This window comes from Mastomys coucha, unplaced genomic scaffold, assembly GCF_008632895.1.
Source record: "Mastomys coucha isolate ucsf_1 unplaced genomic scaffold, UCSF_Mcou_1 pScaffold6, whole genome shotgun sequence".
Lineage (NCBI taxonomy): Eukaryota > Metazoa > Chordata > Mammalia > Rodentia > Muridae > Mastomys > Mastomys coucha.
The window spans coordinates 118,951,512-118,964,603 of NW_022196912.1; the positions used below are offsets into that span (position 1 = coordinate 118,951,512).

The 13,092-nt window shown below is 48.7% G+C and overlaps 1 protein-coding gene across 1 annotated transcript in view; it reads right to left on the reverse strand.

The window, feature by feature from the left end:
* Window positions 1-9,502: 9,502 nt before the first annotated feature.
* Tcl1a (T cell leukemia/lymphoma 1A) overlaps window positions 9,503-13,092 on the reverse strand; it is a 4,960-nt gene continuing 1,370 nt past the window's right edge. The window contains exons 2-3 of the mRNA XM_031356941.1: window positions 9,951-10,072; window positions 9,503-9,536 (exon numbers count right to left, since the gene is read on the reverse strand). Coding sequence (XP_031212801.1) covers window positions 9,503-9,536; window positions 9,951-10,072 — 156 coding nt within the window. The remainder of the gene's footprint in view (window positions 9,537-9,950; window positions 10,073-13,092) is intronic.

The window sequence follows — 13,092 nt, forward strand, 5'->3', positions numbered from 1 at the left end:
GCAAGTTACATGTTTATAAATTCAAAGAATAAACACCCAAGCTTTCCTTGCATACAAAGTCAGAAAGAAAGCTAATGGAAAATCACTTCAAACGCTCCATGAAGCAGATTTTAAAACACAAGTCAGGGATCACAGAAAAGGCTTAAATGGAAAGGTGGTCCTACTGAAGACTAGTCCTGTGACCTGGGTCTTTCCATTCTAGACTGCAGTTTGTTACATATAAATCTGGATGCGATAAGTAGACAAAGAATATTAAAAGAGCTTGAGCTATTATTTCAAAAACTTTATCCCTGCACTTGGGAGGCAAAAGCAGGCAGATTTCTGAGTTGGAGACCAGCCTGGTCTATAGAGTGAGTTCCAGGACAGTCAGGGCTACACAGAGAAACCCTGTCTCAAAAAACCAAGAAAAAGGAAAAAGGAAAAAGAAAAAAGAAAAGCTGGGAGAATTCTGGGTGAGAAGAACGGGAAGGGCAGAGGAGCATTATCAGCCAGTGGCTCAGCCAGAGCCTGTGTCAAGGCATAGGAGAGGCTGAGAGAGAAGGTGGGCACACACAGAAATGGTGTTCACACACAAGGTCAGAGAGGACATGGAGTCCATGTGTACCACGTGAGCATCCAGATTACTCTGTGCTAAAGACTCTGACGGGCAATGAATACAAGCACCCCTCATATCTTCATGCTTGCTGAGCCCTACGTGGAAGATGCCTGTCTCATACCAGAGTAAAAGTAACACTTATTAATACCAGGGGTGGGGAGAGGGGGGACCAAGCTCACTGTTATCTCTTCTCATCACAGAACCAAATGTTGGACAAGAAACGACTTAAAGACGAGGTTATTCCGGCTCATGGTTTGAGGGAGTACAGTCTACCATGATGCAGAAGGCATGGAGGTCCATGGCTGTGTGGTAGCTGAGATGTGACTTAGCCTGTTTACATCTTGGTGGATCAGGAAGTGGATGAGTGAGAGAGAGTAAAAGGGGGTGGGGAGAGAGAGAGAGAGGAGGGAGGAAGCGGGTACAAGCAAACTGGAAGCAGGCTGGGCTGTGACCCTAAAGGGATTTTCCTTTTCTAGATAAAGTTAGACTTTATCTCCTAAAGGCTTCACAGCCTTGCAAAACTGCACTGCTGGCTGAGTGCTCAAACACAGGAGCCTGTGAAGGGCATTCACCCTTAAGGCAGACCACAGGCTGAGAGAAATCTAAGCAAATACATCTCCATCCTCAAGAGTCTCCTCTGTAATCACCTATCCCAGCCCAAGCCCCTGGCTTGTCCCATCACCACCATTTCCAAGTCCCAGTCCACCTTTAAGTGTTTAAGTATTTACCTCTGTTTCTTTAGCTCTCCATTGAGACGTAATACAGTGTATCCTTTTCTTTTCTTAATGTATTCTGTGTCAACTGAACCCTCTTGGAGAGCCCAGAGCCTTAAAAGGGTAGAGGTGATATTTTGTTTCACCAATACAACTGAGGCAGCATTTCAAGCTGCTGGCAAAGGATACATTAAGCACTATACACTTTGTAACAACTGGCTAGCTTTTAATCCCAGCATTCCAACCCCAGAAGCAGGTGGCTGGCTGTGCCACTTGAGGCCATGCTTGTTCTGCGTAGTGAGTTCAGGACAGCGAGGGCTCCATACATATTGAGATCCTGCTGAAAAGAAAAGAAAAGAGAAAAGAAAAGAAAAAAGAAAGGACAAAAGTAACAATTGGCTAGCCAGAAATTTACAAAAACTTATATGGTTATGTTATGGTTTCATTTTTTTTTAAATGAAAATGAATCCCAGATGGACTAACAATTTAAACAAAGAAAATTACAAAGTACTTGCGAAAACATAAACCCCAAATTATAGAGAAACCCTTACCAGGAACATTAAACATAGACCACACAAAGGAAGCATGCGACACTTGTGACTGAGTATATTAAAAAAGGAACATTTTCTGCGTAGCAGGAAGAAAAAAAAAAGCAACAAATTTAAAAAGCCTCAAAAACAAGCTAGCCACAGTAAAAGGGTAAATAAGAATGTGGATAGACCTCAGCCACAGATTCCTTCCCTGGCTGCAGTAAGCGGATTCCTTGCCAGGTTCCAAATCCATCCCTCCCTCCCAGCCCCGAGCTCCCAACACTCCTCTGTGACACCCAGACTCCATGCCCCTTCTCCTGAATTATCACCAGGTAACATGTCAAACTGGTAGAACCAATTTGCCATTTTCTAGTCGAGACAGAGAGATAATAAGCAGACCAAACAGCAATCAAGAGGGACCAGCAGTATTCATTTTGATTTCTTGACTGTAAATCTCTGAAGGTCAGAGTCCCTGTGGTTGTGTGTGGCTTTCCTAGTATGTTTAATTTTTTTTTTTTAAGGTCTCAGATGGCCCCTTGGGTTCCTGTCTTAGACACCTCATGCCCTTCCCTCGTATTCTCTGTTAAAAACCAGCAGGCTCAATTGGGAGTCTCCTTGGAGGTCTGAGCTTGCCTGGATGTATCTGTCTCCTTCCTCCTGTGATATCTGAGAAACACAGCAAGAGTGGCCATGGTAACCAGTACACAGCAGCATCTGCTGCTCTGGACAGGGCACTGGGCTATGCCTCTGCCTGCCTCACAAACTGCTGGGTCTCTGGAAGCCATGACTTCCATGTTCTGCATTAGTTTCCTAGGACTACCCTACTTAGTTCTATGAACTTGTGACAGCAGAGTAGGGACTGGAAACTGAAGTATCAAAATCAACGGGAAAGCAGCCCACTGGTAGAGGGAGTACGGAAGCCCCTCCCCACCTGGGCATCCTCCTGAGGAACAAGCCTGTGATACACACACCTCGAAGAACTGGGTGCTATGTAAATGCCCTCTGGAGCCATGGGCTTTGGGGAGCTCCTAGCCCACTCCCCCACCCCCCACCTAGAATGCTTTTCCTTTCTTAATGAGCTGTCTCTATTTCTAATCATGTGCCCCTCCCTGGTCCAATTCCCCCCAATAGAAACCCGGGTAATAGGAATCTGGCAGGTGCCCCAGGGACTCAGTCCTGTAACAGACTGAGTGGCAGCCAGAATGCTGATCACAAGGTGTGGACAGAGCTGGTATCTTCTGAGGACGCCCTCCAGGGTTGTGCACAGCTGTTATCTTCCCTGTGGCATTCCCAGTGGCCTAAGTCCCAGTCTCCTCTCCTCACCAATCACAGGGCCAGATGACCCCATTTCCTCAAATCACTTCCTCAACGACCCTATCCACATTCCCTTACATTCTAGGACCTCGAGGCAGGGATGGGGGACACACAACTCAGGCCCACTCTCCCTGGATCTTTCCTCTCATAAACACATGGCTCATCCTGGCCGAAAAATCTCACCCTGTGAGTACCTGACATATTGGCCCCCAGGAAGCCTCTCTTTTGGGATAGTTGATCTCAATTGCCCGATTTGATTGGGATGCATCTCTGGGTGGGTTGTGAGGGTATTTCCCAGAAGGATTAGCTAAGCCGGGAAGACTCTCTCCCAGGATGGTCAGCACTTTCTGGCAGTGACCCAGAAGCTCTGGAACGGTGGCATATGCCCTTAATCCCAACACTCAGGAGGCAGAGGCAGGAGAATCTCTGTGAGCTCAAGGCCAGCCTGGTCTGCACACTAAGGTCCAGGATGGCCAGGACTACACAGATGCCTGTCTCAAAACCAAAATGAATAGGAGGAGGAGGAGGAGGAGGAGGGGAAGAGGGAGGGGGAAGGGGGAGGAGGAAGTGCTGGAGGAGGGGAGGAGGAGGAGGGGGAGGAGCATGAGGAGGAGGAGGAGGAGGAGGAGGAGGAGGACAAAGATGACAGCAGTGCCATCTGAGGGAAGCAACACTGGTTTCTGCTGGTTGCCATCCAGAAACAGAGCTTGTCTCCAGGAAGATGTCACACATTTCCAATAACTTGGCAGAGCATCTTGCAGGCCAGAATGACAGGCAGGACCTCCCTGGAGACTGCTTGGCTTGCTCACCTCTGGTCCTCTGGGTCATTCTATTTTTGTGTTTGTTTTTCTTTTTCTTTTTCTTTCTTTCTTTCTTTCTTTTTTTTTTTTTTTTGAGACAGGGTTTCTTTGTGTAGCTCTGGCTGTCCTGGAACTCACTCTGTAGGCCAGGCTGGCCTCGAACTCAGAAATCTGCCTGCCTCTGCTTCCCAAGTGCTGAGATTAAAGGCGTGCGCCACCACCACCCAGCCTCTGGGTCATTCTAAAGGCCAGGTTAGGACTCCTGTATGGATTTAGGGTATCACTGGATCTCTTTGCTCTTCTTCTCAATGTGGACATGTTAGATTTCCCTTTTCTGCTTTTTATTATTATTTAATTGGTCTATTGAGAAATGGTGGTGGAGCCTGGCTTGTTAGGAAGCTGCCAGGGCTCACACTGCCAGGGCTCACACTGCCAGGGCTCATACTCTGACCCTAAAAGCTTCCCTGACACCTTCATTGCCAGTAATTTTGTACCTTAATAATGTAATGCCTAGACCAAGGGTCAAAGACTTGGCTTATGGGCCAAATATGGCTAGATCTTCTTTTTATAAATAAAGTTTTATTGAACATAGCCACACAGGATTTATGTATTATCTATGGTTCTCAAAAAAATGGTATAATTGAATAGTTACAATAGACTTTACAGAATGTAAGCCCCAATTGTTTACTACCTGGTCCTTTATAGAAAAGCTTTGCCAATTCCTGCCCTAGGGTTCTTCTTTTTTTTTTTTTTTTTAAGATATTTTCTTTATTTACATGTCATATGATTTCTCCTTTCCCAGTTTCCCCTCCAAAAAACAAACAAACAGACAAGACAAAAACAACAAGAACAAACCCCTGTTGCCTCCCCCTTCCCCATGCTTGCCACCCCACCCTCTCCCACTTATTGGCCCTGGCATTCTCCCACACTGGGGCACAGAATCTTCACAGGGCCAAGGACCTCTCCTCCCATTGATGATCGACTTTGCAATCCTCTACTATACACTGCCCTGGGCTTCTTAACTTTAATTACTTTCTCTTCTTTTATTCTTGCCCCTTGAGAGTCTACTCTGCACACAGGGGCTGGAGGTCATCCTGACTGCATTCTTTCCTGAGCCTCTTAGCATAAACCTTTGTTCTGAATGGCAAGGCCTGCCAGGCTCCATGCCCACCAGGCACCCTCGCTGACCCTTGAGGGCAGGATATCACATTTCCCCCTCTTTACATAAGTGTTACCACCTCAGAGAGGCCTTCAAGGCCCTGTCTCCTTCATGGCTCCTCCTTCTTGCATGCAGTATACGCTCTGCCTTCTCTTCTGGCTCTGAACCGAAGGCAGAGTCCAGCAAGTGAGCACTGGTAGCAAGAAAGGCGTATATCCCAGCCACACCCAGACCAGACCGCCATCCCCACCCCATGATTTGGGGTAACAGCTGGCCTCTGGGTCCACATCTAATCAGGGAATCTGAGGTAATGAGAGCATCCTATTTCCACTGAAAAACAAACTACAGCAAAGTTAAAAATTGCAGTTGGCTTTGGCGATTCTAGAAGCAGTAAGCCCTTGGGGTTCCTATAACAGAAGAAATGAGTTAACTTTACAGTCATGAAAGGGCTTAAGAAATCAGAATCCGGTAGATTGGCAGTTTCCGTTGGTCCTCTGGGAGGGACTTCCTCGCCATGTCTCTGTGGAGATTTGGCTATACCCTTTCCTGACTTCTTGGAAGGCCAAGGAATCAATTTAGCAGCAGCTGCCCATGTTAACATGAGTGACTCCATTCTGTGTGTCCTCCACAGGAGCCCCATCCTAACAAAGCGTTTTCCGAGTTTCTCATTCCTGTGTAAGGCTTAAAGGAGACACTCTATGATAATCGCACAACCAGAACACTGCAATTATTTTAAATACTGAGCATGGTGTATGTGCAGGAGTTGTGCACACATGTGTGATTGAATGCCAGAACCCCAGGGATATCATGCTAAGTGAAATGAGCCAGTCCCAACAGGATGAATCCTGCATGCTTCTTCTATTTACAAGGACTGCCTAAAGCAGATCATAGGAGCAGAAAGTGAAAATGGTGATGGCAAGGGACTGTGGAAAGCAGGAGATGGAAAGTTGACATCCAAAAGGCAAAAGGAGGAAAAAAAACCCTGAAACCTGCTATAAAAACAGTGCTCATAAAATTCACAAAACCACACTATGCCCTCAGAAGTGTTCTAAAGGCTGAGTTCATAGCAGGTGCTTTTTATCACAATGAGTTTGGAGCTGGGAAGATAGGGAGATGCAATGCAAACTTTAGGACCCGGGATCGGGTCCTCAGAATGCACATTAGAACCTGGGCGTGGGAGGGCAGGCATGTAATCCCAGTACTGTGGGAAGGCAGAGATGAGTCCTGTGTTACGAGTCTCAGGGTGTCCTGGGACATGACATCCAAGGTCTCCATGTCTCAAACAAACTGGACATGACACACAGGAATAGTGAAAAAAGCCCAGGCTACATCTACACAATGGGACTGGGTTCTAGAAAACACATCTTCCAAGAGGCCAGGGGAGAGTTTTCTGAGCAGGTGACCATGTGAGGAAGGGGCATTGGGGGATTTCTCGCCATTTGACAAATGAGATATGAGATTTTAGATGGCGTGTGTGTGTGTGTGTGTGTGTGTGTGTGTATGTGTGTGTGTGTGTTTAGAGAACCCTAACATAGCTTATCTCCTAGGTGGTTATGTTTTGTTTTGTTTTGTTTTTGAGAATCTCTATAGCCCTGGCTGTCCTGAAACTTGTGTAGATCAGGCTAGTCTTGAACTCACAGGGATCTACTTGCCTCTGCCTCCCAGGCACTGGGGTTAAAGGAGTGTACCACCACCCCCCACCCTCCCAGGTAAATTTTGGTCCTATCAAGTTGACAATGATCACAGGCAGCCATGCTTTTGATCCACTCAATGTGAGGGAGCATGAAAGACAGGAAATGAGACGACTTGGATTTCTTACACAATTTTCTTGCTGTACACTCAGAGCACTTCCCTTTCCTTATCCACCTGCATCTTTGGGGCAGCTCTGAGGACTAGCAGAGTACAGAGATGGGACAGAAGCAGGGTGCCCCGAGGCCCTTTCTGGCTCCTTTTCTAAGGTGTCCCTTGTATTCTGAGGCCCTACTCATAAGGAGCATGAGGGTCAGCAGGCCATGAAAACCAGCAGAGAACAGGGCATGGGTGGGCTAACTTGTGACTGGGCTAGCCTGTGTCTGAAGGGCACGGGTATGGGTATGGGGAGGGCAGGGATCAAAGTAGTGAGGGGCATTTCATGTGAGGAACGGGGCTGGGATGAGAAATGGGACACACACTTGGGATGACACACCTGGTGTCTTCCAAGAGACAGAAGAGCATCCAGACCTGAGGGCATTCAGGGTTTGAGAAGGTAGGCCCATCCCCAGGGGGCCAGGTACCAGGACTGTAGGCCCATCCCCAGGGGGCCGGGTACCAGGACTGTAGGCCCATCCCCAGGGGGCCCGGGTTCCAGGACTGTAGGCCCATCCCCAGGGGGCTGGGTTCCAGGACTGTAGGCCCATCCCCAGGGGGCTGGGTACCAGGACTGTAGGCCCATCCCCAGGGGGCTGGGTTCCAGGACTGTAGGCCCATCCCCAGGGGGCCGGGTCCCAGGACTGTAGGCCCATCCCCAGGGGGCTGGGAACCAGGACTGGCCAGTAAGGATAGCTCTGAGGTTGCTACTGCTTCTAATGGTTCTCCAAATCATAATTCCAAGAGCACCAAGGTTTGAGAATTTAAAGTTCTATAAAGCTTTATTAAGTCCAGCCTTATCTCTAAAATAGAAACATATAAAAACCCTTGCACATTCCTTTTCCACATTCTTACTCGGACACCCCGGCTTCTCTGGCTGACCCTGGCTTCTCTGGGAGATCCTAGAACAGTCTTCTCTCCCTCATTTATTGGCATCTCAGTCAAAGATGGAAGCCGATTCGGCCCAACTTACGTGAGTGAAATATTTAATCAGCAACATAAAGTGTTTATACTAAATATAGTACCTGAACACCCAGAGAGGGAGCCCACAAACAGGCCATCTGAGGGCCCATCTGAGGGCCCATCTGAATCAGCTCCATTGCCTGGCCTTTTGCTCTAGTGAGTCCATAGGCCGCAGGTTTGTCTATCCCTGGCTGTCAGAATCTGGGTTCTAAGGAAGGGCAATGGAGCTCTTAGGGCTTACACTGCTTTGCAACCAAGCCTGTGTTTGTTGGGTAGGTGGGAGGTTCATAGGTCAGGTGGGTACAGGCACAGCACCCTGAGAGATGGCTGATCTGGGGCCTGGCCAGATTCAAATGCTGAGGTCTTTGTCCCTCATGGTGTATGTACTGCTGAGGGACCTGTGAGGTGAGAAGGCAAGTTCATAAGCCAGTCACAAGTTGTCTTGAGAGGCAAAAGGGAAAGGCGTAAAAAAATCAATCAGCCGAGGAGAAGATCAGAGGCACAGACACTGCTGGGCACCTAGAGGAGGTGAGGAGAACCGGGATCTTCCCTGGAGCCCCCTGCCAGGGAGGCAGCAGAGCTGAGGGACCAACCAAGGCAGCGGAACAGGCAACAGGAGCACGGAAGGGGGCAGCCTCTGGCCAGAGTCCTCTTCTTGGAGCTCAGCGTGGAGGAGAAAGGACATGACCAGCGAACAGAGTGAAATACCAACCTCTCCCCTGGGACTGGAGGGGCCAGGCCTGGGCAAGGGAGTGGGGAGCTGCAGGATCTGGGGAGAGAGGAGAAGGCAGGGTCAGAGGGACAGCCAAGGAGCAGGCAGTGGGGTTGCTGGGTGGGTGGTTAGTCAGCTCCTGATGCTGAACCTTGTATCTCATGCCTGGGTCAGGGCCAAACACCAACACCATGAAGGGAGTGGGCTGGTGAGATGGCTCAGTGGGTAAGAGCACTGACTGCTCTTCCGAAGGTCCTGAGTTCAGATCCCAGCAACCATATGGTGGCTCACAACCACCCGTAATGAGATTGGACACCCTCTTCTGGTGCATCTGAAGACAGCTACAGTGAATTAAGACGCGGGCCAGAGAGTGGGCCGGAGCGAGCAGGGGCCAGAGAGCAGCCACACACACGATGGCTCATAGCCATCTGTACAGCTACAGTGTACTCATACACATAAAATAAATAAATCTTTTTTTAAAAAAAAAAAGAAAAAAATGGAGAAGTAAAGAAAATATTCAATAAAAAAAATCTCTAAAAAAAAAAAAAAGGAAGAAAAAAGGAGAAACCTGCTTTAGTGTTATTATCTGTGGATCCCAAGCTCAGTCAGTGGGATGGCCCAGCAGTCATCTCTTAGACAACCGATGGTGAGCAACGGTCACCTCTGGGGCCCTGTAAACACGGATGGAGTTGGAGCTCCTAAGGTGGTAAAGGAGAGACATGGACACTCCGGGGAAGCCTGTCCTATTGTAGGCACTCTCTGAAGGCAGCTGCTGGGGAGGGCTGTCATGGCTTTCACAGAGGTGGGCCTTCCCCCCTCCTGATGGCACTCCTCTGTGCTCACCATGTCTCAGGTTGTTCGTCGGAGTCTATCAGTTCAAGTAACATGTCCTCCACGTCTCTGAACTGAGGGTGGAGAAGGAAAGAGACAAGGAGTGGTTAGACCAGCCCTGAGAACTCCCCTTCCATTCGGGCTCAGCTTTCCTCAGCCTGGGTTAGTACTGGGAGCTGAGGTGAGATGGCTAGCCCTCTCAACTGGTCTCAGTCAGTGACTACCCCAGAGGGTTCCCAGTGCCAAGGGGTTTGGCTAAGACCTCTGATGATGGCTCCTTCTATCTCTCTAACCCTTAAAAAAACCAATCTACAGTTAGTTCCCCTTCCATTAGCTTCTGGTGCTAGGGTAGAGGGAATATAGAGCTAGCCCATGCCAAGACCAGAGACCAAGATCACCCAAGATTACCCACTCAGTCCTTGGGGTGAGCTGTGCTTGCCTTGATGTGGTACAGAATCTGCCAGTACATGGAGTCAGAGCTTCGGTACCTCTCCTCAGGATAGAGTTGCCACATTAAAGGCAGCTCGTATGGCACCAGCTGATTGGGGGTCATAGCATCCCCCAAGGTGACATCTTCCTGGCGCATGATCACCTGGAATTTTCCTTCACTCTGCAGAAGAACAGAACACAACCTTTGCCTCCTGCTTATCACTGTCAGGATCCCCCCAGTACAAAGCGCAACCGCCAGCGTCCATTCTGTCACTCAGGAGCCTGGGGCTGCCCCAACAGCCTGAGCACAGACACCACCCCTGGACCCAGCTCCACAGGCTGCGCACAATCTTAGGGACTCTGGCTGGGCCAGGGTCTAGTCATCCTTCAGGGTGCATGTTTTCCCTGTCAACCTCCCGTTGCTAGGGTAAGCCATGCAGCTCTCCAGCTTGGTTTCAAGTATGTGTGGGAAGGTCATCCACAGGGCAGAGAGGACCACCTTGGGTGTCATTTCTTAGACATCATCTACTTTTCCTTTTGTTTATTTACTTATTTGAGACAGCATCTCTTATTGGCTTGGGGTTCACCTAAAAACACCACCCCCTAAAAAACAAAACAATACAAACAAACAAACCAACCCCCCCCCCCAAAAAAAAAACCAACCAAACAAACAAAAATTGGCTGGTTTGGCTGGTCAGTGAGCTCCAGAGATCTGAGTGTAGCTGCCTCCCTAGCTATGTCTACCACACTAGCTGTCTCAACTTGAACTCTTGGGGACTGAACTTGAGAGCTTATACTTAAAAGACAAACGCTTTACCAACCTTACCAGCCTTGCCAGGGATCTGACTTTTTGTGCAGTGTCCTCTTTTAAATGAGGTATCTATCCATGGACCCACTATGGAAACTGTAAATGAAACGCACCGTCTTTTCTACCAGAGGGTTAAACAGACAAAGGGGTCATCACCTCTAAAGAGGTTGGCACGAGGCCCTGGCGCAAAAATCCCTCTTACAGCCCGAACTTTTCTAAGATCTAAGTATATATTTGAAGTTGCAATCTGTTTTCAAAGTTGTGCTTTGCTTATCAACAGCGCAGCTCTGAGTCATTCAGTTCTGTAGACATGTAAGGCTGAACTCTTGTTTTTTATTTTGCTTTTTGGTTTTTTTGAGACAGGGTTTCTCTGTGTAGCCCTGGCTGTCCTGGAATTCACCCTGTAGACCAGGTTGGCCTCAAACTCAGAAACCCACCTGCCTCTGCCTCCCAAGTGCTGGGATTAAAGGCGTGCACCACCACTGCCCGGCAAGGCTGAACTCTTAACCAACGGGTGTGGGACACAGTGACGAAACCTGCAGAAGTACAACTTTATGTCTTGCTGAAATACTTTGGATTGTGTGATCATTTTCTGGAGACCCCCCCCCCCCCACATTTCTAACACTTAGAACCTGGTAACAGGCAGCATCTCTCCATCATGGGGATAGCTCATCTGGACTACGGCAACTGTCTCCTCAGTTACTGTCTTCAGATGCCAGGGTTTTCAAAGTCATGGCTCCTAGACTGGTGCCTTCTCTACATGGGCAGAGGGAGTCCAGGGCCCACAGAAATCCACAAAGCCTACACAAGAGCGTCTTTGCCTCCCTCCCCCTGTTCTGTTCGCACCCCCTCCATCCACTTCCTTCCAGCCACAATGTGATACCTTGTTTGTGAGGTTCTCACTGTCTATGCAGCAAGCCTCTCCCAATCCACAAAGAGCTAGCTCCCTTTCAGGAAGCCCTTTGCTCAAATGTAGGTCTATAAAGAACAAGTGTTCCATAAGACCATGCTAGAGCAGAGACGAGACATGCTGTTTTATTAACCAACAGGAGTTACAATTTGTTGTTTTAAAGCAGAGTCTCACCATATCACTCTTGGCAGCCACGACTTGCTCTATAAACCAAGCTGGCCTGTACAGACTTACAGAGTTCCACCTGTCTCTGCCTCCCAAGTGCTAGGGAGAATACCACATAGGCAAAGATATGCTACAACATGCCGAGTCAGTTCTTGTCTGTGTCCTGGGAATCTCAGGTCATCAGGCTTGGTGGCAAGGACTTTCTCAGCCATCTCACCAGCTCTTGAAAATGAGTTGTATCCACCAATTTGGGGTGGAAAAAAACAAACAAACAATTCACCACCTAAACACACAAAGAAACCACTTCCCTCCCCTTCTGCCATACAAGCAAATCATACGAGATAGCCCGGTTAAGACCTGGTGGAGCCAAGTGGCACAGGCCTGCCATGCGTACTCCTCAGGAAGCTGAGGCAGGAGGATCCCAAGTTCAAGGCCTACCTGGGATGCAAAGGGAGCTTAAGGGCAACCTAAGTAGCTAAGACCAAGTCTCAGAACTGAAAGATGTATACAAAGGGCTGGGTTGAGGCTCTGCAGTAGAGTTCTCCTCTCGTAACGCAGAGCCCTGGGTTTGTGCAGGGGAAGAGAAAGCAACTTGAAACTCCAAACAAGATGACTCAAAAATATGACTGGAAAACACACACTGAGTTCACAGAGTGCCGACTCCCTCTCCCCGAGTGGCACTACAGCACAACTCACTTCTCCCCGCCCTCCAGGTCTACTTTCATTCCCCCAGGACTCAATGCCAGCCTCATCAGTACATGGCTACCCTGTTCCCCAATGCATCTCTTTCCCAAGAACAGGGCTCCTACCACACTCCCTGCAAGCCCTCAGTGCAGACTTGTGCGGTGGGGTGGGTGTCACACTACGCACTCACAAGGGTTTAACGAGTGTGGTTTTTTTCCCCCAAAGTGAGAACAGTCCAGTGAAATGATCTGCTGACGAGATCAGGTGAATCCGTTAAGTCAGACTGCGGTCCAGGTGTGTAAGCTCCGCCATTCACAGCCCAGGAGTCAACAATTATAAATTATTCTTTTTCCTGAATAGGCAAGTGAACGCTTACATGTTTAAAATGCTGGCTTCCTCAGTCACGGGAAATAAACCCTGTCTTGCAGTTTGCTACCAGGCTCCTGTTCAAACAGCATCTATCACAGCTCTGGACTACTCTCTGGTTCATGCTTTGGGTGAAAAGCTGGTTGTTAACCTGATATTAAAAAGAAATATCCGCCAGGCAGTGGTGGCGCGCACCTTCAATCCCAGCACTTGGGAGGTAGAGGCAGAGGGATTTCTGAGTTCGAGGCTAGCCTGGTCTACAGAGTGA